The sequence below is a fragment of the Sciurus carolinensis genome, chromosome 11 (genome assembly GCF_902686445.1).
Source record: "Sciurus carolinensis chromosome 11, mSciCar1.2, whole genome shotgun sequence".
NCBI classification, from domain to species: Eukaryota; Metazoa; Chordata; class Mammalia; order Rodentia; family Sciuridae; genus Sciurus; species Sciurus carolinensis.
This window is the reverse complement of record NC_062223.1, coordinates 95,758,859-95,786,066: the sequence shown is the minus strand read 5'-3', so window position 1 is coordinate 95,786,066 and position 27,208 is coordinate 95,758,859. Positions and strand designations below refer to the sequence as shown.

At 38.5% G+C, this 27,208-nt stretch overlaps 1 protein-coding gene, 1 long non-coding RNA gene, 1 other non-coding gene and 1 pseudogene across 4 annotated transcripts in view; 2 read left to right on the top strand and 2 right to left on the bottom strand.

Annotated features, from left to right (window-relative positions):
* The window catches only part of LOC124959846 (uncharacterized), a 14,964-nt gene extending 1,848 nt beyond the window's left edge, over positions 1-13,116 (top strand). Inside the window, exons 4-7 of the long non-coding RNA XR_007103993.1 lie at positions 6,072-6,150; positions 10,108-10,336; positions 12,670-12,736; positions 12,829-13,116. This is a non-coding gene — a long non-coding RNA (uncharacterized LOC124959846). The remainder of the gene's footprint in view (positions 1-6,071; positions 6,151-10,107; positions 10,337-12,669; positions 12,737-12,828) is intronic.
* C11H11orf97 (chromosome 11 C11orf97 homolog) lies at positions 7,215-27,208 on the bottom strand. 2 transcript variants are annotated; one of them, XM_047518295.1, is made up of 4 exons: positions 26,996-27,208; positions 19,685-19,789; positions 10,790-10,920; positions 7,215-7,602 (listed from the first exon to the last, which is right to left on the bottom strand). In XM_047518295.1, the coding sequence occupies exons 1-4, from the start codon at positions 27,132-27,134 to the stop codon at positions 7,555-7,557; spliced, it is 423 nt and encodes a 140-aa protein (XP_047374251.1). In that variant the 5' UTR covers positions 27,135-27,208; the 3' UTR covers positions 7,215-7,554. The 2 variants fall into 2 exon arrangements, with proteins under 2 accessions (XP_047374251.1, XP_047374252.1); XM_047518296.1 differs by having other exon boundaries at positions 7,225-7,602; positions 10,795-10,920.
* LOC124959844 (phosphatidylinositol-glycan biosynthesis class F protein-like) lies at positions 17,314-18,196 on the bottom strand (annotated as a pseudogene).
* LOC124960837 (small nucleolar RNA SNORA51) lies at positions 24,628-24,759 on the top strand. The gene has a single exon (XR_007104159.1). It is a non-coding gene; the product is annotated as a small nucleolar RNA SNORA51 (small nucleolar RNA).

Below are 27,208 nucleotides of genomic sequence, written 5' to 3'. Positions count from 1 at the left end.
TATACTTACCACAGATTTACCACCTCTTTCTTTTTTATTCAAGTGAACTAATTTACTAGCCCTAACAGAAATTGTTATGGGTAGTCAATATGGAAACTTATTAAATTTACTTTAGAGTTTTACAATTTATGTACTCAGATTCTTCCTGGGCATTTACTTGACTGAACAGGTAATGCAAGATTTTGGAATGTTCAGGAAAATAAACATAGTGAAATTTTAATTAAAGTAGTAAATATTTGCATGATATTTGAAATAATTCAATGGTTTACCTCTATATTATTCTTATTAAACTATACTTTCCTAAAACACATTATTTGCAGTCTAATGCAGTACTTACCCAAAATAAAACTATTTTGATATTGAGATAAACATGTTAATATTACACAGCATAAAGCCTGGCACATTCCTAATGAATATTTATTAAACAAATTAATAGATAACTAAATGAACAACATTATTAATTTTATATTTCATGAAGCAAGAGCGAAGCAGTTCAATTTCTACACTCAGAAAAATAATGCAAAAGACTCTAAATTATAAAATAATGACCATGGTAAGTATTGTATCACCCAAGTGTGGAGTAAAAATTATAAATACCACACAAGCCTGTTCATATCAAATTCTGGTTCTCCAGCACCATCCCGCTCTCTGCCCCAAGTCTACTTGATGAATCGTTTGTCAAATGAATTACCATAAATCCTCTACAGTTTCAAGGAACTCAAATTTAGATTACTTTGGTACCAGCCCTTTTGCATGGCTATACCCTAATATAGGCAACCAGACCCTCCTCAGAGGGGCAGCCCGATTCTCTGCAGACTGAGGACAGAATCTTTTGTTTTCTTTCTTTCTTTTTGTCCCCTCTGCGGGACCAGGAATTCAAACACGGATCCTTGCGCATGCTAGGCAAACACTCTCCAATATGAGCTATTTCTTCAGCTCGGAGGACAGGATCTTGACTCCTGGTCCCTATGTCTGACCCCATTTCTCACGCAGACCCTGGGCACACTTTAGGAGAGAAGAGATATTTTTCTGTTGAATCAGGTAATTTCTTCCTTGTTCAGTAAATTCCTGTCAAGCAGCAGAACAGTGGGTTTGAGAGGCACTATCACACTCATTTCTGTGATCCTTCCTCTGGGGTATTTGTTGGACTAAAGTGAACAAAATTAGAGGCATATAAATGATATAAGATTTTCCACCACTCCAAAAAGACCTTTGGACTAAATTTAACCTGTTTATTGTTTAGTAAAATAAACTTTTGATCTTGGTGTATGTGTGTGTGTAGGTGGTTGGGGGTAGACAGAGGTACCCTGACTTGGCTGTCTAACTGTATTGCAGGAACTACTTCTGTCCTGCAGCACCTTTAGGCACTAGATGTAAAGAAAGCCTCTTTCTCCGGTGAGCTTGTCAGACTTAATTTCCTGGATCATCCAAGGCAGCATGGAAATAGCAAAAATTCTTCAATGAAAGACATAGATCCCATGTGCCCACACCTTTGCAGAGCCCACCATTCTTCATTTCTACTATTGAACAACTGTTTCACTTCTATGACTCCCTTTAAAGCTCTCCTGGGCCCCATGTTCCAATTTATAGTTTGAGAAATATTGATAGAGAGCGTTTGTGGATTTTGAAATGACCCCAGAATTTGCTGTGTTCCTTTAAAAGATAAATTACTTTGGATTAGGTTGTTCATCCAACTGTATACACAGGTTTGTTTCCTACTCTTATTCAAAATTTTATTATGAACGTTTTCCATGTCATTAAAAATTATTTTTTACAATCATTTGTTCTATTTATACATGACAGCAGAATGTACTTTGATTAAAATATCTTTTTTATGCTTTGTAAAAAAAATACTTTAGATTTTTTTTTTTTTTTTGGTTTTGTAGATTATGGCATGACTGCTTTGCCATTACCAGGCTTATAGAGCTATTTCTAAAGTGTTTCCAAACAATCCAGCACTGAGAATTGTTCAGTATTAGTATTTGCAGAGTTACATTAGGGCCAGCTTTGGTTTGGGCTTATAAACCTGCAAAAGCTACAACTTTTGTCTGAACAAAGATCTCTGCCCTTGAGGGACATGCTGCTCTAACCTCACCCTACCCATTTGAATTATAGCTTCAGAACAACACCAGACCTAAAGAGTCCAAAGGTTGACAGCAGAAGCTGTGAATGTGCTCACCCTCCAGGAATCCTGCCCACTTGGCTTTTGAAGCAACATTTCCTTGATTATCTTGCCACATTGTCCTTTGTCTGTATTGATCAAGTGACACTGTTGAGCAGAAAGTTCTTTTAGACACCTACCTTTGCAACTTAATCATTTCCCTTTGCCTTTTGTTAAGCGTGGTTTGTCAAGTTGTCGAGAAAATTTTTCAGGGTAAAGGATAACAAGTTTCATTTGCAAAAGGGGACAGACTTGAGTGCTCCCCCCAATAGTTTCCACTTTCCCCACTTCAATTATATTATGAATTGCGTCATAAATTAAAAGGAAGCTCTTTAGCCCTGCACATATGTGCTCCAAGCAACAACTATAATTCAGACAGAACTAAAGTCATCTGTATTACTATGGATTCTTTCGGGAAAACATTTATGAATGGAGAAAACCACCAGTTAACAAGCCCAATTCTTGCACATAGAGGTTTAATCAGCATCTTTTGTCTCTCCCCCCCCCCCAATTTTAATTTATTGTGGTAGAACACAACCTGTGATCTTCCCTTGTAACCTATCTTTAAGTGTCTAATACAACATTGCTCCCTATAGACCCAAAGCTTAACAGATCTCTAGAACTTACTCATCTTGAATAACTGAAATTTTATGCCGTTGATTAGCAATTCTCCCTTTCTGTTGTAGCCCCCTACCCCAGCCACTGGCAACCACCATTCCACTGTTTGTTTCTATGGGTTTGACTACTTTAAATTCCTAGCATAAGTGGAACTGTGCAATGTTTGTCTTCCTGTTACTGGGTGTATTTCACACAGTGTAATGTGCTCCAGGTTCATCCATGTTAACCTCTAGTTCCCTGTCCTATGTGGGGTGGTGTGTGTGTGTGTGTGGACAAGGGCATAAATCTGACTAGATTTATGGAGATAGAGTTCTAAAAATGGATGATGTTGACTCTGAATCTGATTGCCCTATTTTCATCCAAAGACTTCCTGGTTTATTGTTTCCAGAGTATAAACTTTCAGAGGAAAATCTAAAATGTTTCCTTTTCCTTGTATAGGTGGGAAGAGATGGAAAAATCCATTAAAATGCAAAGTTTAGAAGAATTGGATGTAAAATGAACATGCATCAATAGAGACAAATAAGTTGTGGTACAGCCATATCATGACATACTATATAATCTATAAAATCATGATTTAGATAAGCTTATATAGAAAATGGTCATAATGAATGACTAAATGAAACAACATGGACTATACAATATGTTTAATGTGTATTTTTTTTATTAAAATAAAACCCCAAATCTCCTCATTGTATAATTTCCATCACTATAGATATTTCAGTTGTAAGACAAAGGATGTGTTAATAAGATAAACCAGGAGATCAAGCTCTTAATAAGACTAAAAAAGCTTTTTTTTGTCTCTTGTCCCATCTGATGACAAGGAAATGGTTTTCCCAATCATTTTGAACCTTTGTTTTCTTTTTTTACTCTGTAGTCTGTGTGACTCACTGATGCTTTTGCCACGACTCTTTATCAAATTAGGAAGTGCAGTATAAGCCCCTAAGACACCAGTCTACCTAGTATTGCTGCTCTAACTGTTGCTGATAGGAACTGAGGGAACTGAAGGATCCTAGGGCCAGCAGGTATATACAATGAAGACTAAAAGTAAGCACACTGCAAACATTTTTGGAAAAAACAGCATTTTTGTTTTATTTTGAGCCTCAGAAGGAATGTTTCTAGTGTACTTCATCAAGCATAAAAATAGATGTTGGTTTAAGATTACTGTGTATTTTTATCATTTTAAAGAAGTGTCTTGTAATTCTGGTTTTAAAAGAGTTTCTATTTTAAAATGTTTACTAAATTAAGAAGCACAATAATATAGTCAAATCATATTACATAGTAATTTTTTAAATCCTCCCCTACTTTAGAATTTAGGTGATTTCAGTTAATTAATTCTGTATTATTGTAATAGGGTCCACTTTATGCTTTGAATGTAGCCTTTGCTACTCTGCCACTGCAACTGATTTTTTTTTTAATGTTTTTTAGTTGTAGATGGACACAATATCCTTCTTTATTTTTATGTGGTGCTGAGGATCAAACCCAGTGCCCCACACATGTGAGGAGGCAAGCACTCTACCACTGAGCCACAGTCCCAGCCCTGCAACTTATTTTTAAAATGGATATGTTCTCTTCCTCTCTCACTGCTCCTTCCTAACCTTTCCCCCTTCCTAATCTCAGGGGAGACAGGATTTCCTTTCTTCCCCATCCTAGACAGAGTTACCTGTCCCTGAGTACACACCCACCATAGGAAAGAAGTAATTCAGACTTTGGGGATGGCCCTAGAAGATTTCAGAAATGACTGTCTCCCAAATTAACAAGTGAATTACAACTCCAACAGAGAACACATGGAATGGAGCCTTCGAATCACCTTTTTAAAAGCCCCCTGGTTCCTGCTGATGGGCAGAATCACAGCCTCTGGGACAGGAGTTCTCTGTGTTTCTCCTTTGCTAGCAAAGCAATAAAACTTCCTTTTTCTTTTTCTCAGAGCCTTATCCTCATTATTGGATTGGCATTGGGGACAAGGACTGAACTTTCGGTAACATTATAAGTAATGTTTCGATGGCAAACTCTGCACACAAATCCACTTGGAAAAATGTGCAAGGGAGCACAGAAGAGCAGCATGTAACTGCAGAAGGAACCAGGCCCCAGAGTGGAATAAGGACAGAAACCCTAGCAAGGAAAGGTGCCATGAGATCTGCCCTTGTTAGCATTAGAGGCAGCTTAGAAAGGGACCAATTCAAAGCAATCAGCAGAGGCAGCAAGGCTGAAAACAGGGAGCTTGTTTATGGGCAGGAGTGGAAGTGAGAAAGGAAATCCCTGAGCATGTTTATAAAGTCACACTGGGAACTCAAATGGGAACAGAACACAATTTCTAATGGATGAAGTCAATACTTTCTATCCATTGCACTTTTTGTGTGGCATCCTCACATACGTGGAAAGAGGTTGACCATGAGACTTTTTGGAAGCTTAAAGTTTAGATTTGTAGGAGTAGTGAATATTTCACCCTAATTCTAGTAGTTTTTTAAAATTTCTCTACTGATTTAAATGTAATCCCTCTGATTTAACTATTGGCCTACAACACTGTTTTTGAAGTAGCCAAGGATGAGAGTTCCGTAAACAAGGTGGTGCCTGGAATTGGCCTACAGGTAGGATCTCATTTAGTGTACATGAACTAAGTGGAAATTTTTATATTAAGTCTGGAAAAGCTCGACTTGTCTCAAGAAATTACTGACTGTAGCACAGTATAAACAGTTTAAGTAGGGACAAGACATACCCAATCAACAAATCTTTGTTGACTAGACTTGATTTATTATACGAAAAAGAGTAAAATAAATTAGTGAACTGGAGGAAGTTTTAAGATGAGCTTATCCTAGAGAGGAAGAGTGAAATCAGAATACTAGGAGAAAGTGTAATAGTGGTCCACTTTATGCTTTGAATATATAACCGTTGCTGCTCTGCCACAGAGACTTATTTTTAAAATGGACATGTTTCTTTCTCTTCCTTTCTCCCTCCTCCTTAATCTCTCCCCCTCCCTAATCTTGGGGAAAACCCCAAGAAATTACCTTTCTTCCTCATCCTAGGCAGAGTTATCTGTCCTTGAGCACACACCCACCTTAGGAATGAAGTAATTCCGACTTGGGAGTGGCACCAGAAGATCTCTGAAATGGCCATCTCCAAAATTAACAAGTGAATTACAACTCAGGACAGAGAACATGTGGAATGTAGCCTTTGAATCACCTCTTTAAAAGCCCCCTGGTCCCCCTGATGGGCAGAATCACAGCCGCTGGAACAGTAGCCCCTGTGTTTCTCCTTTGCTAGCAAAGGAATAAAACTTCTTTTTCTTTTTTCTCAGAACTGTGTCCTCATTATTGGATTAATACTGGGGACAAGGACCAAGCTTTCAGTAACAAAATAACTTCTTAAGTTGGGGGGTAAGGAAAAGAGCAGTATAAGTAAATGATAATGGATATATATAATGAAGATTCCCAAAAATCCAAATATCAAAAAAAAGACTATTAAAGAATAAATTTAGTACAAATATATAAAGACTTTTGTACAATTATTTAACATGATAAATGAATGGGAAATTATGTAATGTTGTGCTAAAAGGGATAATAAATGTATATACTATATAGTGTGATTTCAAATAGATAAAGTAAAACACAGCATAGAAGATAAGAATAAAACCAGGCTCCGTGTCACATTCCTGTAATCCCAATGGTTTGGGAGGCTGAGGCAGGAGGATCAACAAGTTCAAAGCCAGCCTCTGCAATTTGGCAAGGCACTAAGCAACTCAGTGAGACCCTGTCTCTAAATAAAATACTGGGGCTGGGGATGTGGTTTAGTGGTCAAGTGCCCCTGAATTCAATCCATATATGTATATATGCTTATAATTTGCACTTATATATCAACACATTATCAATGGTTGCTTCTGGAAATTAAATTACACATAAGATTTTAGTTTCCAGTTTTCTTTATTTTCCAGTTTTTCTATATTGCATATATCTTTTAAAATTGGGGAGAGGACAATTATAAAAATGCATTTTATAATTGTTTTTGGTATACCAGGGATTGAACCCAGGGGAACTTAACCACTGAGCCACATCCCCAGGTCTTCTTATTTTTTACTTTGAGGCAGGTCTTGCTAAGTCATTTAGGGCTCTCTAAATTGCTGAGGCTGGCTTTGAATTTGCCATCCTCGTGCCTCAGCCTCCTGAGCTGCTGGGATCACAGGGGTGTTCCACCCTGTAAAGCAAATGTCTTTTTTTAACCCAGAAGTTTTATTAAAGTACTTATTTGTTGTTGTTGTTGTTGTTAAGATCTCTCCATAAATATCCTGACTCCTTACTATGTAGTAAACAAATTCTACAGGTATGATGAGCTTTATTAAGACCAGTATGAAAATGATTGTCCCTGAGTCAAAGACTTCTTACCTATGTCACTCATTTACTGACCAACTGACCATTATCTATTCCTGGACTTATTTCTGTTTTTAAGTGGATTAGCACATTACACTTTAGTGAAGGTTAAGGTTTATAATGTTTACCTCGAAATAAAGACACACAATAGATGTGCTTTTGTTTTATTATTATTTCACTCATTTAATAGATAACCCAATTCGATTGAATTAGAAACCCAATTTATTCTAATTATGAAAACTAAAAATAAGCATAAGATTTTCCCTCATTGTTTGTAGGCACTTAGCAAACTATCAATAGTCTTTCATTACTTTAGATGACTATGTAAATAGACATTACAGACTAATATACTCCCCCGCCCCCATACACATCTGAAATCAAGAAACAAGCTTGGGTTTCTTCAGTGTTCTTCAAACATTAGGAGAAAGAGGTTTCTGCCCAGTGGAAAATTATATTCTCTTCATCCTAGAGTGAAAAAGAGTATGTGAACAAATAAGTAAATGTTTTACTTTGGGGAGATGCTCTTTAATACCAACCCTACTTTAAGTTTGAATTAATGTTCCCAATAATATTTCATTAGGTAGAGTGGAATGTAAAAGCCCCACCCTGTGTTCCCTGTAACTACAAAAACCACTTCTGGGTCTTTCAGATCCTCACAACTGGAGCAGTTTCCAAACAAGCAACTTTGGCATCACCTGGGAAATTTTAAATACAGAATACCTGACTCAACCTCCTCGATCAGAATCTGAATTTTAGTAAGATGCCCATGTGATTCACAGGCACATTGAAGATTATTAGCACTAGACTAGACAAGTTGGTTTGTTTGTTATATGATGTAGGATAAGAAGGAAATGATAAAAGTAAATGGATGAAGCCTGTTAGTGAGATGAAAGCACCATGATTTGGGGTGCTTTCTAATTCAGGATGTTTCACAAAACATGTTTTAGAACTACAATTGGATTATCATGGCTCTAAATTTAAATGATTTGTATTAGATGTTGGGAGAGTCACAACTATCATGATCATGCTGCTCATGGGAAAGGGAAAAAAAGCATAAGAGGAAAAGAAAGTGACAGTAAGTTTTGAATTTTCTAAATGGAACATACCAAATGGGAGTTCTGGACATATTGAAAACCTCAAAGAAAGTGTCATTTCCAAGCTGTGTGTAAAATATATACTACTTTTTATAATTCACACACTGAAGACAATAGTTTCCCTTGCCCCTCCCTCATCATTTGCATGAGAAAGCCATATGCTTTTGTGGAGGGGGGACATATATGTGGATTTGTAGCAAGAAGATCCTGAACATAAGTAGACATTCAACGTGTACTTTCTGGTTTGTTCATTCATTGGTCATTCTGGTGACAAATAGCAACTGAGCACCTACTGTGTTAGGCACCATGCTAAGTGCCAAAGACCCAGTGGTAAGGAGACACAGTCCCTGTCTTCATGGAGCTCTTGCTTACTACAGGCAATTGTCTGGATTTTTTCATCTACATTTCTATGAATAGCTCTTTGTCTGATTCTTAATTATCTGTCTGATTGATGTGATTTGGTCAGTTGTGATTGTATCATAGACAGTAGCAGTTGATAAATGGCAAGATGCTATTGGTAACTTATAGAGATGAAACTAAGACCTGTCAGTAACAGTTACATCTGATCTCTATAACTGCTTGAATATGGGCTAGGGAGAGATTGCCTAGGAAAGTAGTGTGGATAAGTGGCAACAAGTACAAGCAGGAGCCAGGAACACCTCTCTCCTAAATCATACAGACGAAAGCAGTACAGTTATGGTCCAAATCAAAAACACATTTTTGTCATATGACCCCAACTGATTAATTGGGTAATTTATTGGACTTATATGTTTTCAAATAAAGATAATTTATTTTTTAGTCTTATAATGTGCACTTAGGAAACCATCCATCTTTAAAATAAATAGCTTTGTGAGTTTTCTTGGAATGATGGATTTGCCCATTATAAATGGGTCCTGAAAAAAGTGAGTGGAAAGTTGAGATAAACAACCCCTAATAGGCAAGTGGCCCAGATTAGGCCTGAATTAACCATTACTCCAGGACAATGATATCTTTGTGGATTGTGAGTGCAGTTGACTCCCAGATTCCTCACCCTGCCTTCCCAGAGCCCAGGCATTGTGCCTATTTAACACAACCCTGTGACTACTTTGGCCCTTCTTGCCCAGTTACTGGATTTTCTACCATGACTCATGGTTTGGTGGTTAAGGGCATAGTCTTGAACACCAGATGGACACAGGTTTATAGTTTTGGCTCCACTACCTCTAACACATGGGATCTTAGGTAATGTCACATCTCTGTGCCTCAGCTTTCTTCCTTGGAAGCGAGATTATGATTCTCAATTCATGTAATCAATGGGGGTTCAGTAACTATGTAAAACATTAACTGCCATGTTTGACCCATAATAAAAAAGTAGTTTAAACCCATTACTGTCTCCAGCTTGCTACATGAATCCCCTTGGTAACACTTTTTTTGTTGTTTTTTTTTTAAACATTATGGTTCTGTTTCTTAGTGGCAATGTTTTCCCCTATTGAACTCATATCCCAGAGGTTATACCCATGGCCTCCTGCTCTGTGGCACTTCTGCACTCTCATTTCACTCAGGTTCAACAGACACGCTAGCTCCTGGGCACAGTCTGACTCAGGACTGCAGCAACATTCAGTGGTTGAAAGTCTGGAGACAGGCCTCCTGGTTCAACTCCTAGCACTTCTACTCACTAACTGAGTGGCACTGGGTAAATTATTCCATCTCTGTGTACCTGTTTCTTTAATTGTTAAATGCATTATAATCATTTCATGTGATTATTGTAAAAGGAATAATATAAATTATATATATTAAGAATCTAGAATAAGCAGTGCTATGCAACATTTGCAACTATGATTCATATCCCAGATAAGGGTATCCATGCTTGACTTTTACCTGTTTCTTTCCTTTCCCCCAGGTCATCTCCAGATTAGACGATCTTCAGGACTCACTACCCAGTTGCATGTCTACATTATCTGGACACTGTACTCCCATGTCAAGCCCTCTGCCTTCCCCACATTCTGCCACAAATGTTCCTGGCAGACACTGGTTATGACAGTGAGGAATAGCAATACTTTGCTCCAAAGTTTCTGTCTGTTGAGGAGCAGTGCAATGGATCCAGGCTGGTGGCTGCTGCCTGGAAAAGGGTGAGACTAAAGGAGCTCTTCCTTAATCCCTCATCTCCCTTCTCTCATTTCCACTGGTAAACAGAGAAGAAAGAATAGAGCAAAATTCCTTCTCTCTGAAGCTGACTGTGTGCTAGAAAGTTTTTTGTGGCTAGGAAATATAGAAAAAAAGTCAGTAGTGTTAAGTCTGAGTATAAACTTCTTTTGTATCCATGGGGGGACTTTGGTTAACTGAACTGTTACTGTTTGAGTTTTTCAATGATGGAGCACAGCAAAATGAAAAGTAACTGGAGAGAAAGAGACAGGGGAAGGCTGAATTTTGATGGAGATCTTTAAACAAAGCACATACCACTGGTTTGTAAACTGCACAGTGAATGTGAATTTTGATTGACATCTTTAAACAAAGCATATACCACTCATTTGTAAACTGCACAGTATCCTTGGGGTGTCTGTAGAACTCAAGGGTATCAGGACCTTACTTCTCAGCCCTCCATGCCTTGAATAGTACTTGGCTTGTGGCAGTAAACTGTTTCTGCTGGGCAATCCAGGCTTCAAGCCTCCCACAGGGAGATTCCTTTTAATGCTCCAAATTCCTTCCAGGGCCACTGTCAATATTTTCAAAAGCAAAATGATGATTATTAGCATATTCTTTTTTTTTTTAACGCGAAGTGTTTGTAAATTATTCACTTGGTGATTATTTTTTTCAATTATTTGCGTGGAAGTTTATTTGATTTAATTAATCAAGCTACCCAAGGTCTTTATTCCATTTTATGCGTTCAGTTATCTCTCATGCAATTAAACTTCTATAGTGTCATTTTATAATTTATCTTGCAACTAAACAAATACATGAAGTCAAATAGGTTTTTTTTTAAGTGTCTTGTGGGTAGACACGATGGTGAGATTCACAGTGGTATATTCATATGTATATGTAGGAAAGTGAGGTCAGATTCATTCCTTTGTTCTTCCCTTATCTTGTCCCTTCTCCCTCCCCCTCAATTCCCTTCATCTAGTCTACTGCTCTTTCTTCTATTTTGATAGAATCCCCCCTCCTTTTTCCCTTTCTCTCTCTCTTTTTCTATCCTCCCCCCTTATTTTGAACTAACTTCTGCATATTAGAGTAGAGGGAAGGGAACAGAGGGAGGAGGGAGGGGACAGAAGCAGGTAATACTGGGACTGAATTAGAGCAAATTGTATCCCGTGCTTTTAAAATTATGTCAAAATGAATCTTATTGCTATGTATAGCTATAAAGAAACTATAGGCTGGGGAGATAGCTCAGCTGGTAAAGTGCTTGTCTTGCAAGCACAAGGCCCTGAGTTTGATCCCCAGTACCATAAAAAAAAAAAAAAAAGAAAGAAACTATAAAAAATTTTTCCAAACAAGTCAGTATAGGAACATATATAACAAAACACAGAAAGACCAGGAATAAAAGTTAACACATAGAGTGTATTCAGTCAACCTTATCTGATTCTCTTTTAATTTCTGCAGCAGGTTAGAAATATTTCTAAAGATAAGGGGAAAAAACACATTAATTTATCCAATAGATCCAAGAATCTTCTAAAAACCATAAACTAGAAGTTGTTTAACTTCCCATTTGAAAGAAGTAATAACAAAATCACCAGATTTTTTTTTAGTTGTACGCAGACACAATACCTTTATTTATTTATTTTTATGTAGTGCTGAGGATCGAACCCAGTGCATCACATGTGCTAGGTGAGCCCTCTACTGCTGAGCCACAACCCCAGTCCTAGATCCTATATTTAAAAAACCATAGCAAAATACTTGGAAAGTGATGTGTACACATTGGTACATGGCAAATTATAGGTCTTAAATCCTGACACTATTCAATAAGTTCTAGTAATCATTTTCACTGGGCTATCCTCTGTATCTGTTATCGTTTGGGTCTGGAATGTCCCTCAAAGGCTTGGTTCATAATGCATCAATGTCCAGAGGGAGAACTTATTGGAAGTGATTAGATAATGAGAACTTTGACCTCATCAGTAGCTTAACCCATAGTTGGATTAAATACTTTAATGACATTAGTGGGAGGTGGTATAAACTGCAGGTAGGGGGTGCCTAGTCAGAGTAAGTAGGTCACTGGGGGCGTGTCCTTGGAGACTTATACCTTGTCCCTCACCACCCACCCACCTACTTCCTGGCTACCAGGAGGTGAGCAGCTGTCCACACAATATTCTGCCTCACCTCAGGCTCGGAGCAATAGAGCCAGTAAGCCATGGACTCAAATGTCTAAAATAGCCAAAAATAGACCCTTCCTCCTTGAAGTTGTTTGTATCAGATATTTTGGTCTTAGTGACAAAAAGCTGACTGACATAATATCCTAAAATCACTTCTTTAGGTTTTGAGAGTCAGTCAAAAAGTGTTTTGTGAACCTCAACTGTGCAGAAAACCACAAGCCAAGTCAAGTACGTTTCTGAATTCTGGTGAGTTGCCTTAAGTTGTTATTCTGATTTCTGAGCCTACAGATTTTAATGCTAAATTCTCTCCATGGATCTAGGGCTGCCTACTGGCATTCTCACTGACACTTGACCTTCCTCAAATGGTTTTGTACCCAGTAATGACCAGGAGCACAGACTTTGGATTCAGAAGAGAGAGCAGGAGTTCAGTCTCAGTTCTACCACCTCCAATTATGTGATTCTGAGCAAATTATTTAACCTACTATTTCTCAGTTTCCTTTTTTTTTTTTTTAAATGAGGATAATAATATCTACCTTGAAGGATTATTATAGGATGTAGATGAGGTGGGCATAAAGTGATTTGTACTTAATAAATGGTTACTTTGCTTTTTTTTTGTTTGCTTAGTTTTTTTGTTTTGTTTCTTTTGATTGCTATTATTTTTACAGGGAAATGGTTTTATTATCCAAGCACAAACTCGGGTTCACTGATAGCAGTCAGTCACTGGCTGACTCACCTAGCTGAGCATCAATTCTTGCCTCTCCTTTCCCATTTGGGAGTGGAGTAGCTGAAGCTATCTATCAAGATTATCTTCTTTCTTCTTCAGGGACCTTCAAAGAAAAAGCCACAGTCTCCTTCTGTCAGGAGCCAAAAAATTTAAGTCATTGCTTGTATTAACCTAAATCTCCCCTGCCATTCAAACCAGTTTCCTCTTCTGTGTTGTCTAGAAATAGGAAAGAGCTGCTCCCCTGCCCCTGGTAACAGACTCTCAAAATCAGGTAACTACCAACATTTATTAAACACCTACTTGTGTATAACTTCCTGTAAGAGACCAAGGAAATAGATTCATCTACACTGTGGAAAGATTTGGTAAGTGGAAAGTACTTAAAATCAGAAAGCAGATCTATGCCAATCAAACACATCAAATTTAAAGATTAGGAATTTATTTGGGCTCTACAGTGTAATCACAAGAATAGCTAAATTTATAATCAATAGAGAAAATACCTAAAAATATAAATGTAGATGCTAAAGAATTCATTAAAACCCTCAAAACAAAATATAGTCATACAAAAGAATTTACTGTAGTCAGGGATAGAGGTTACTGAGGGAAAAAAATACTACTACTTTTATTTGGTCTGATGTTTGGATGAAGAATTTCAGAAAGCCTTTGGGAAAAAAAGATGCCCATTAGGGCTGGGCAGATAGCTCAGTTGGTAGAGTGCTCGCCTTGCAAGCACAAGACCATGGGTTCAATCCCCAGCACTGCAAAAAAAAAAAAAAAAAAAAAAAAAAGATGCCCATTAAGAATCACAGATGTCCTTTGAGACAGCTGCTTCTCTTAAGAGAAACTGAACTCCTCAGCTCTGATCACGTGCATTCCAGGAGGTGGAAGGAAGACAGCAGGCCCAGCAAGACCTCTGTGCTGGCATGCCTGGCCTGAAAAAGAAACGGGCAGCAGGCAGGAGAGAAATGAAGACAAAGAAATCGAGTCCTTTCCCAGAACCTTCCAGAGATTCTTCTTTCTTCCCTCTCATGCACTCAACCCCTTCTACTCAGACACCTTAAGTGTGTTTCTATTCTAACTTTAAAAAATTATGAATCTATGCTTATGCCAACAGTTCTAACCAGTGGGACCTAGCCTTGTCTCATAGGAAAAGTAAATTCACCCTTTAAAATATTTTTTGTTCTTATTAGCTCTCTCTGGACTGTGAATAATGAGAATGAGAGCTTGAAAAGCCAGTTTAGAGTCATATCTTCTATACTTCCCTTGTGTAAACATATTCAGAGATTTGACTAGAGGAAGAAAAATGCAAGTAATTTTAATTTGTGTTCAGTGACTCCTAGACTCTACAATTATCTGTCTAGTAAATTCCTTGTGTATTATGGGTGCATGAAACATTTTTGTTGAACGAAATAAATAATATTCAACCTATCTACCCTTGCTCAAACAACATTTTGTACTTTCTAAATTTGTACTAAGCACAGTAAATAAACCAGACTCAAGTTTTCATGTTATTAAGGCACAAAAAGACAAAAATTAATGGACTTGGCAGTATATTTTGAAATTCATTGCAAAAGGAAATGTTCTATAAGGGAAAACTTTGATTAAGCTTCATTTATCAAATTTTCATGGCTACTATAACTTCTGCAGTTTTCAGTTAGAAAGCTAAAAAAGCCTTTGCTACATGAAAATATTAACATATTAACTTATTTTTACAAAGTCCTCCACGGAAGTTCGAGGAAACCACAAGCTTACCTTTCTCTTTTTAAAAAGTGGGGAGGAGAAATCCTCAGGGAATCACTAAGTTACAAATAATCACATGAGCTACAGCCTTCCTTATCCAGAAGTTTCCACAGGTTGCCCCAACTTCCATTTTCATCTGACTAGAAGATATTATGAGGGAAGTGCATTTCTATTTTTTAGGATGATGAGAAATTTTCTAGTAGGTTCGGGCTCTCTGCCTTGTCTGACAGAAATGAGCAAACCTCTGAAACCTGGCCGGCCACAGGTTTGAACCTGAAGTCTGAACTGAAACTAAACCTGGAGAAGAATGGCAAATTTCTTTCCCTCCCTCTGTCCCTCCCTCCCTCCCTTCCTTCCTTCTTTCCTTTCTTAAAATGACCCTACACTATCTGCTACTAAAATTTTAGTTTCAATTTTTTATTACTTTCTAAGAACACAATTATATGCTTTCAAGGAAGCCAGAATAACCCAATGACTGACAGCAAGTACTGCAGCTTCTGACAAGCCTGTGTTCAGCTATTCTACTTGCCAGCTGTGTGACACCAGGCAAGTCATGTATCCTTATGAACATCATCTTCCAGATAAGCAAAATATGAATAAAAGAGCGTATATCTACAGTGTTGCTTCAGTAGTTAAAAGAGGTAATTTGTAAAACAAAACAAAAAATAACAAAAAAAATCTGACACATGCAGAAGATACTTCTATAAATGATGGGCATTGTTACTATCATTATTACTATCACCGTCATCATTACCATCATCGTTACCCTTCACCCCAGCATCCAGGGCATCTCACTGTGCCCATTTATCTCTGCATCAAGAGCCTAGTGGGAGTCAAAAGTTCAGAGGAGGGAAGTCTTAAGAGTCCTGGCTGCATACTTTTTTCCTGGTGAGGCATAAGGGTTGCAAGTTGGAGACCAGCCTAGGGAAATTAGTGAGACCTTACCTCAAAATAAAAATAAAAGGCTGGTTGTTGCAGCTCAGTGATAGAGTGCCCTGGGTTCAAACCCTAGTACCGAAAGAAAGAAAGAATGAAAAGAAGGAAAGTCAGTCAATCCTGGGTAAGAACTGTTTTGGACATGTTAAGTTTAAGAGGTCTATCAGACATCCAAATGCAGGGTGAAGTAGACTTTTTGGGATTTGAGGAATGAAGTTTAGACTAGAGATACACATTTTAGAGTTATTAGTAAAAGAGAGCCAGATGTGATCACCCAAGGAGGAATATGAATACAGAAAAGAACTTGACTTCTCCAGATTTTAGAGGCCAAGAAGAGGGAGAGGTAGCAAGAAGGATGGAGTGGTAAACAGGTCAGAGCAAAAACAAAATAGATCATGGTGACCTAGAGTCCAAACTGAGGAAGGGTTTAAAGGGAAGGAGTAAACAATTGTGTCATATTCTATGGAGACGTGAGTATAATGAAAGAATCCTTGGCTTTGACCTTCAAGCAGGCTATTTACAGTCTAGAAAAGAATAGTTTCCCTAAACTCATGGGAATGAAAGCCTAATCAGAATAGGTGAAGGAGCAAATGATGTATAAAGAGGTGAAGACAATGTGTCAAATACAAGGAATTGAACCCAGGGGCTCTTAACCACTGAGCAACAGCCCCAGCCCTGTTTTGTATATTTTGCTAGAGACAGGGTCTCACTAAGTTGCTTAGGGCCTCCCTAAGTTGCTGAGGCTGGCTTCCAACTCGTGATCCTCCTACCTCTGTCTCCTGAGTTCTGGGATTACAGATGCGTGCCACCACACCCTGTCCAATGTACTTATTCTTTTTTTATTAACCTTATTCTATTTATTTATTTTTATGTGATACTGAGGATTGAACCCAGTGCCTCACACATGCTAGGTAAGCACTTTACCACTGAGCTACAACACCAGACCCAAATGTTCTTGTTCTTGACATCCATAAATAGCGGTTACAGGAGCTACTGAAGTCCCTAAAAGTTTGGTGCATAATACTGGATGTATTTCAGAAGATATGTCTTCCAGGAAGCAAAGCCATAGCTATCATCAGATATTGACAGAGAAAGTGTCACTGTAATGACCAGAGGGTCCAGTGACTGGCTCAGGGCTGGAAAGTATGGCACCCTCCCTGGTACTTGTTCTATGTTCTGGTCAAGGATGTGGGGCTTCTAACACTTTTAGAAAATTCATGTTTTTTTTCAACAAGTAGAACCCTTAAAACCTAAACTTAAGGATCTATTCTTAGTTTTGAAAGTTCTATAGGCTAAAATAGTACCTCTGTGCAACTTCTGGTGGATGTTATAAAAATGCAGCCCAGAAAGTCTCCATTCGTATGACCCATATTTGGAAAAATGGCTTAGGAAAATGAATTTTTTTTTCTATTATAAATACTTTATTTCAACTAGAAGGTACAATCTCTCAGGGGTTTCATAGTTTAAAAAGCTATAATCACATCATGTCGAAACTACATAAAAAAACAGTGCTGTAAATGGAACTGCTTGGCTTTGACCACACACATTTCTGCACAGCCCTTGTGGAATCTGCACAAAGAAATATCTTCTCCCTTTGCTCTAATTAATTGTTCTTGTACGTAAGTTGCTTTCTATTCCAGTATATCCAGAGTGGTGAAATAACAAGGCCAGTCACGTAGCCAAAGGTCGCTCCAAGCGTACAGGAGATGGGCCATATCTGCCATGGTCTTTCCCAATCCAGTGGAATAGAAATGCTCCAAGCCATGCTCCTACAAAACTAGAAATTGTAGTGATCTGGAGACTATTCTCCCAAATGGATGTAACTCCATTTCTATTGAAAACTCTTAGCCAGGCTTTGAGATTTGGTCCTAACAAACATAAACAAGGTACAGTAGTAAAAGTAGACAAAAGAACTGCAAATAAAAATGTTTCCAACACCAACTCTATTAGTGGTACTCCATAGAGAACAAAAATCACATGAAAGGAAAAGCAAGACATAAGAAAGTAGATACAACATTTCAAAACTCTGGTTACCTTATGTCATAATGAACTTCTTTTAGAAGACACATTTGGTTTCACTACCAAATATAATACTAGATTGACAGCAGTTACAAAAACAGAACAGATACACAACCACGTCAAGTGTGTTTCCAATATTGAGAAGTTCTCCAAGAATACTGATGGAATGAAGATGCTTAGGATAATTGAAAATATGCATAAAAGATGGGTATACAGTAGTCTCTTGATATCTGTATCTTTCATGGTGTTTTCTTTGGTGACTATCTAACTCTCCCGCCTGCGGAGGGGAAGGGGAGGCACTGCCTCCCACTGTCAGGTGAGATGGGCTGCCATGACCTTCGCCAGGAAAATGAATTTTGATAAATTAAATTATATTTCCTATAAACCTAGATGGCCTCATAATAAAGCACATCCAATAAGAATAAGATAACATACAACTAGTGTATATATTAACTTTTAGGTAGTCTTTGAAAACAATGAAGATAAATCCAAAATATAATATAGATGCTTAAAAAATTAACCACTGAGGAAATAATACATCTATGCTGCATTCACAGCAGAAATTTCATAGACCATTTACATCCATTCATAGATGTCAAACTTTAGATTCATTCATAAAATTAAAACTTTCCCTCAAATCATCATAAGAGCAAATGTGGCCATGTCGGTCTCTCCTTTTGTAAGAATGGATAATAAAAGAAGGCCCCAAGGATGTTTCTGCAGATGGTTTAGAAAGGTGAAATGGGCGTATGCATGATGAAGTCTGAAATGATAGACTTCTGGGTCTACGGCACCTACTCTTAGGAATCTTGAGTGATTCTGGGCCCCATCTCCAGATTCAACAACTCTCCTAAAAAACATCAAATTTTCTGAGTATGGGAGTCCAATCTTACAGTTCTTTTATTTATTTATTTATTTTCTTGCAATTGCTGGTACCCTACAGCATTGTAATAAATACCTGATGATTTGAAGAGCATGAAATATTCACCTACTACTTATTGGGAAGGAGTCATAAATTGAGGGGTACTGTCAGTTTCAAAATAACATTTGTGGGCTGAGTAATAGAGTAATAGAGTGTGTGCCTGAGGCCCTGGGTTCAATACCAAGTAGGAAAAAAAAAAAAAAAAAAAGGACAAATTCTTGGGCTTTTAGAGCATATCTATTCTCACATGAACCATCAACGAGAGGTTTTGGTGCCCATGTAACACACTTGTGTTCATGGCACAAAGTCCTTCAATGTTTTGACCTATTTAAGTGACCTAGGATTATGCAGGGTCAAAGGTTGGCAAAATGGTGTCTCCGGACCCACAGTATCAACCTTACTGGGAAGTTGGTAGAAAAGCAAATTGTTCAGCCCTATCTCAGTCCTATGGAGCCAGATCGCCTAGGGATGGGGACCAGCAATCTGCTTTTAACAAGTTTTCAAGTAATTCTAGTGCAATCTAAAGTTTGGGAATTAATGTGATTGGTTATACCTATATTGATAAGACTGAAGATGCTATTATGTTTTTTAAGCATTTGGGAAAAAATGGTACTGATCCTTAAATAGAAATAGCTCCACCAAACATTAGAACAGCAAAGACGTAGATACCAGTAGCTCATTTTTTCTAAACACAACAGATTTATTTGGACATCAGCAAAATAATTATAGTTTAAGAATTTCCTAAGAACTTATTTTTCTTTTGGTAGTTATAATCACCCTATTATCAAATAGGCGATTTAATTTTCATTTCACAAATATATTTTGTTACTGAGATTACCTGCAGGTGGATTTTTAATGTGGCATTCATCTCTCTTAATATAAAGTTCTTCTTCTAGCACTTCCTTAATTCTCTTGTGCGGCTCACAATATAAAAATTTCTTCCCTGTAAAGGAATTGACAAAATTGGTTACTTATCATAATTCTTCCCAACATTCTAGCCATTATATCTACATGAATAATGTTTTTTTTAATATAAAGACCTATCAAAAATGGCCATACTACCAAAAGTGCTATACAGATTCAACGCAATTCCAATTAAAATCCCAATGAAATACCTTACAGAAATAGAGCAAGCAATTATGAAATTCATCTGGAAGAATAAAAAACCCAGAATAGCTAAAGCAATCCTTGGCAGAAAGAGTGAAGCAGGGGGTATCGCAATACCAGATCTTCAACTCTACTACAAAACAATAATAACAAAAACTCATGGTATTGGTACCAAAATAGAAAGGTGGATCAATGGTACAGAATAGAGGACACGGACACAAACCCAAATAAATACAATTTTCTCATACTAGACAAAGGGGCCAAAAATATGCAATGGAGAAAAGATAGCCTTTCAACAAATGGTGCTGGGAGAATTGGAAATCCATATGCAACAGAATGAAACTAAACCCATATCTCTCACCATGCACGAAACTAAACTCAAAATGGATTAAGGACCTCGGAATCAGACCAGAGACCTTGCATCTTATAGAAGAAAAAGTAGGTCCAGAGCTTCAACATGTCGGCTTAGGACCAGACTTCCTCAACAGGACTCCCATAGCACAAGAAATAAAAGCAAGAATTAATAACTGGGATAGATTCAAACTAAAAAGCTTTCTCTCAGCAAAGGAAACTATCAGCAATGCAAAGAAAGAGCCTACAGAGTGGGAGAAAATCTTTGCCAATCATACTTCAGATAGAGCACTAATCTCCAGAATCTATAAAGAACTCAAAAAACTCTACACCAAGAATGCAAATAATCCAATCGACAAATGGGCTAAGGAAATGAATAGACACTTCACAGAAGAAGATCTACAATCAACAAACATATGGAAAAATGTTCAACATCTCTAGTAATAAGAGAAATGCAAATCAAAACCACCCTAAGATTCCATCTCACCCCAATTAGAATGGCGATTATCAAGAATACAAGCAACAACAGGTGTTGGCGAGGATGTGGGGAGAAAGGTACACTCATACATTGCTGGTGGGGCTGCAACTTAGTGCAGCCACTCTGGAAAGCAGTATGGAGACTCCTTAGAAAACTTGGAATGGAACCACCATTTGACCCAGCTATCCCACTCCTTGGCCTATACCCAAAGGACTTAAAATCAGCATATTACAGAGATACAGCCACATCAATGTTCATAGCTGCTCAATTCACAATAGCCAGATTGTGGAACCAACCTAGATGCCCTTCAATTGATGAATGGATAAAGAAACTGTGGTATATATATATACAATGGAATATTACTCAGCCATAAAGAATGATAAAATTATGGCATTTGCAGGCAAATGGATGAAACTGGAGAATATCATGCTAAGTGAGATAAGCCAATCTCAAAAAAATCAAAGGACGAATGATATCGCTAATAAGTGGATGATGACACATAATTGGGGGTGGGAGGGGTTAGTGTTAGGGTTAGAGTTAGGGTTAGGGAGGGGGGCAAGAATGGAGGGAGGAAGGACTGTATAGAGGGAAAAGAGGGGTGGGAGGGGTGGGGGGGAAGGGAAAAAAATAACAGAATGAATCAAACAACAATACCCTATGTAAATTTATGATTACACAAATGGTATGCCTTTATGCCATGTACAAACAGAGAAAGAACATGTATCCCATTTGTTTACAATTAAAAAAAAAAAAAAGAAAAAAAAAAGACCTATCATTCCATACAAATGCTAGAAATTTGCTGTGAAGGCTCTTTCAGAGCAATCACTCCATTTTAACTTTGGTTCTTTGGGGACTTCACACTACAATGTAATTCCTGAATTTGGGGGATAAGTTTTTGGTACCTCTTTTGGATTTTTTTTTTTTTTTTAAATGCCCAGGGTCTTGTGCTTGTGAGGCGAGTATTCTACCAATTGAGCTATATTCCCAGCTCTCTTTTGGATATTGTGAAGAAGTAGTGGGATTTCTCATTCATTTCATGAAATCTTTCACTCAATTTAGTCAATAGATTCTTACTAAATACTTACTGTACCAGGTATTTGACTCAGGGCTGAGAGCAATTGATAAAATAGATGTGTGCATGGAGCTAGCAATCCAGATGCAGAATGCAGGACAAATCCAGCATTTTAAAATTGTAATTTTAAAAGATTAAACCACCATCATTCTTACCTCTCTATAGTAATGAACCACTTATGGACATGTGACTTTTTTTTCTGGCCTCTAAATCTGGTTCTGTAGGTCATTACTACTACAGTCCAGTATTGATATTTGTTCTTTCACCCCAGAGGACAGAACTCCAGGGGAACATAAGAGCTCTGTGCTCTGCCCCACCTCTCTCCAATCTCTCCATCAGCCTCTCTGTGTAGTTCCCTGAACTCCAGCCAAGTTGCCCTTCTGTCCATTTCACCTTTGTACCTGTTCTTTTCTCTTCCTGAATTGCCTTTCTCCTGATTTTTTTTTTCTGCATAACTGCGATTCAAATTGTAGCCACAGCTTTAATATTGTTCCTCAGGGCAACTTTCCCTGACTCCGTGAGATAGAAATGTTTTTTCCTCATGATACCCTCCTTTTTTCTTTCATTTTAGACATTGCAATTTGTATGCAGTTTCATTTTGTTTACATGCAATTATTTATGTAGGTGTCAGTCTTCTTTTTCTCCTCCTCCTCCTCCTCTCCTCCTCCTCCTCCTCCTCCTCCTCCTCCTCCTCCTCCTCCTCCTCTTCCTTCTTCTCCTTCTTCTTCTTGTACTAGAGATTGAACTGGGGAGGCACTCTACCACTGAGTTAAATCCCCAGATCTTTTTATTTTGAGACAGGGACTTACTGCTGAGGCTGACCTTAAACTGTGATCCTCCTGCCTAAGTCTCCTAATCACCGGAATTACAGGTGTACACCACCACACCTGGCTGATATCTGTCTTCTTTACCAGACCATTAAACACCAAAGGGCAGGGATGCTGTCTCTTCAGTTTATCAGAGTCCTAGAACAGAGCTTGACATATAGCACGGGTTCAAGAAATATGTGCTCAGGTAGAATGAACAATCATTAGATTTGATAGAGCCCTAAGCAAAGACTATTCTATGTGCTTATCTGCCAATGCAACCCCATGAATGTCAGGAAACTATGATTCTAGGCTCAGTACCCAAGAGCTCAATTTAAGGAGCCATGAGAAATTCAAGGAAACACTTTAATTATTTATAATTCAGTATTACACCTACAAAGATATGGCAGGTGTCTCATCTTTTCTAGACCAACCAGTAAAGAACCCAAGGGAGTTCCTTTGACTTGAATACACACTGGCTAAATGGTGGCAAGATACATGCTGCCATGACAGTGGCCTTGGGTCATTAGTGGTCATGAGGACTCAAATATACCCTCAGACACAGACAAGGTAGAGTTAGATACTCTCAGAGTGTCATTCTTCCTAAAAGTTGGGAGTTATATTAATGAGAGACAAGAGCACTACTGGAGACCAACTTTGGTTTAAACTTATTCTGTTGAATCATGATCTTCGAGCAGGAAAGGATTTAAAAAACTTGGCTAGAAAAGAAACAAAGTCTATAACAGCAGGGAAGGGAGCAAAGTCTATAAGTTACCTGCTCAAGGGTGAGATCTTTTTTTAAAATATTTTCTAGTTGTAGTTGGACACAATATCTTTATTGATTTGTTTACTATTATATGGTACTGAGGATTGAACCCAGTGTGTCACACGTGTGAGGCAAGTGCTCTACCACTGAGCCACAACCCCAGCCTAAGGGTGAGAGCTTCTGACAAATTTCAGCTTTGCTTCTAAGAGAATTTACAGAGAAATCATTAAAGGTGATTTAAAGAACAGTGAAAATTGAGAGTAGTAAAGAGCAAGCATGGGCAAATATCCCCTACAAAGAAAAAGAAGGAAGAAAGAAAGGAAGCAAGGGAAGGAGGGAGAAGGGGAAGGGAGATATCTACAAACTATAACTATGATGATCTTCACCAAAATTTTGAGTGAATGGTTAATAAATGGCTTCTGTATATAGACAATGAGGAACAGTGACCATTAATTTTTTTTCCCTTCTTTCTTTGGTATCAGGGATTGAACCCAGGGGTTCAAGTCACATCGCCAGCCCTTTTTATTTTTTTATTTTGAGACAGGATTTCACCAAGCTGCTTAGGGCCTCCCTAAGTTGCGGAGGCTAGCTTTGAACTTGTGATCCTTCTTACTCAGCCTCCTCAATTATTCTGTTATTCTATTCTTTTGGGACAATGCTATTTCAGGTTACAAGTGCTACAATTTATTCAGTGTCACCATGCTTTAGGCATCTACTAACATGTTGTTTCTCTTCCTCACAATTACCTGTGGGTTAATATAATGATTTCTATTTTATTATTAAGAAAGTACCTGTCTGAAGTCATGAAACTGAAGTCATAAAAACAAGAAGTCACACCTACCTGACTCTTCCACACCTCAAGTTACTAAACTACTAGATTGGGGAGGTAGGCACAATACATCTGTGCTTCAACAAGGCATTTGATAAAGTAGATTTGCAGGGGGCAGGGTGATCGTGCCTAAGATACTGATTAACAGATCAAAGTCTTCTACAAACTAAACAATTCTGATGGGATCACCATCTAACTTGCTGATTTGAATAAAGGAACCTCCAGCAAGCTCACCACTTGTGAGAATGGCATAAACTTGGGTGAATGGGTAAGTGGTTGAATGACAATCAAGATTCTCAAAGGGTTGATTCGAAACCTGGAAAAAAATGCAAAAATCCATAGAATGGTATTGAAGGGTGTAAATATGACTCAGGCCTCCTGATGCTTACCACAAGCTGTGTTCTTAACAATGACTGTATAGAAAAAGGAGGCAGAGTAAGCCTACCCCATGTATACCACAGCCCAGGCCTGTGCCTGGTCTGTGTAGTGAATGGGAGGACTGGGGAGATTATCTATCTATCTATCTATCTATCTATCTATATTCATATATATATATATCAAACCTAATCTAGGAGACTAGAACCTGGGAAAGGGAGAAAGATTAATGATCGTCATAAACTGCGTTTGTTTTACATGTTAATGATATCATGACAGCTAAAACAGGTATTTATTTTGGATCCATTTAATAAAAGTATAGTTTTCTTATCAAGAGTTATAGTTACACCACCTTGTATAATCAGATAATACCTACAATACTGGGTTCAGTGATTTAATTAACTGGATAATGTTGGAAGAGACCAGCCAGAATGGTGAAAATACTACAAATGATTATAAAGCTAATTAGTTCTTTGATGCATTTTATGGGTGCTCCAATGGCCAACTTTACATAATTCAAGGATGCTTACGTGGGGGAGGACCACACTTTGTGTATATTTGAGAGCACAACTGTGATTGGAGAGTAGAGGCTCTAGAGAGACTAAAGATCTCCTGGTAAGTAAAGACATTTGAAAGCTGAATGGATACTTTGTGTGGTATGAACAGCCTGTCTCTACTTGGTCTGAGATCTTAAAAGGAGGTTCTCAGGGAAGCTGAGGCAAAACCCCTTTGTGTTCCCATACCCTGACTTTGTGAGCTCATCGAAGTTGGTACCTACATGCATTCATCTCCCCATTTTCATGCCCAATGTCTGGCATGTAGTAAAGACTCAGTATATGTTGAATGGAAGAATGAGTAAGTTCACCTTTTATTCCTAAAGTCACAAGACTGAAAATACCTTTCAATGCAAGCATTTTAATGGGAAAGTTGCCAGGTATAATTTAAAGCAGAAGTAAGGAATCTCTGTTACCTATTTAGGTACGCTACATTAATTGCTCTAAGTAAGGCCTGTGCTTGCTGTTGGTAATAATAACAAGAGGAATGAGGTATCATGGTCACACTGAGGCTGATGCCGAGGGACAGACCCCTTTCCCCAGGAGGCAGTGGTTCAGTGACTGACTCCTTGACAAGGTCTCCTGAGAGGAGGGTATGGGGTTCACTGAAGTATAAGTGCTGAGAGCTTGAGCCCAGTGCCCCCTCCTGGGACCAGTCAGGTCTGAGGGAGGCTCGAAAGCCTCAGGTTACTCCCCAGAGAGGCAATCAAGGAGGCTAGAAACTGCTTGTGTTCTACTTGGTCCTATTACTTTCATCATCATTCCTTAGCACCTGAAGACCTGTGGGGTGCAAAGCAATAGGCTGTCAAATATCTGAAAGTTCATGAAACAATGTGGGTGAGCATTGCAACCTGGCTAGGACTCCAGTTATAACCATGCCAGTTGTGGCTGTGGACCAGAACTGTCTTTACATATTTGAACATGGCTTGTATGTTTGGCGTGGGGAGGGGGACAGAGAGGAAACAGCAGCTTATTAAAATGTGGCCCTTGCCAGCGTGAGAGTGTAGGCCTGTAATCCCAGCAGCTCAGAAGACTGAGCCAGGAGGATTGCAAGTTCAAAGAAGCCAGCCTCAGCAATTAGTGAGGCCCTAAGCAACTTAGTGAGACTCTCTCAAAATAAATTAATTAATTAAAAAAGGGGTATGGTTCAGTGGTTAAGCACCCTTAGATTCAGTCCCAGTATCAAAACAAACAACAAAAATCAAACGACCAACAACAACCCTTAACTGAGATTCCAAAAGGATCAGGGAATAATAGACGGATTTGGAGTTCAAGAGATGAGAACTAAAGTATTTTACGTATTTCTCCAGCACTGACTAAGTAATGGTGGCAAGTCACCTCCTCTCCTCTATACCTTAATTTCTTAATCTGTATAATGAAGGAATTGTCAAAATGATGTGTATGTTACCATGTGTGTATTTATACATATACACATACACACATGCATGCATATATAAAGGTCTATACATGTTATATACATGTAAAGGTCTCTGTATATATGTATATGTGTGTGTAAATAGATACATATAGTTTTATATATACATTTATAATTCTCTTTCAGAATAATTCCACTTCCAATCCTTCAAGTTTTAGGTGATGCCCACACCCTGGGCTTTGGTACTTTTGTAAAGGAGGGCTTGGGGAAATGGACAGGACGCTTTCTGCCCCAGTGACATAGCCTTTGCCAAAACAGCAGCTCCCCAACCCTTCCCGCCTTGACCTGTTCAGGAGTCCCACTCAGGTGTCCTGCAGCTTTCACTCTCCATCCCCATCCACCCCTCAAGACAGTCTGCGACCGCAGCTGAACTTACACTGTTTGCGGGGTTCCTGGGGGACGCCGGACTCCCCACGCGCCCTGCACCCTAGCCCTGCCGGTTGCCAAGGCTGCTCTCTGTCGCGGTCCTCGGGCGCTGCCGCCGCGGTCACCACCACTGTCTCCTGCCACTTCATGCCGCGAGGGGTTGCGCGGTCGGAGGTCGCCTGGCCTTGTCCGCTCTGCAGCCTGCTGCGGTAAACGCGAGGCG

Excerpts from the sequence above, each read along its gene's own strand:
- C11H11orf97 (XM_047518295.1), bottom strand. The coding sequence starts at position 27,134 with ATGAAGTGGCAGGAGACAGTGGTGGTGACCGCGGCGGCAGCGCCCGAG. Across the intron at positions 10,921-19,684 it reads CATTAAAAATCCACCTGCAG|TGGCCCTGGAAGGAATTTGG; the intron begins GTAATCTCAGTA and ends AAATATTGACAG. Across the intron at positions 7,603-10,789 it reads ATGGAGGGCTGAGAAGTAAG|GATGAAGAGAATATAATTTT; the intron begins GTCCTGATACCC and ends TTTTCACTCTAG.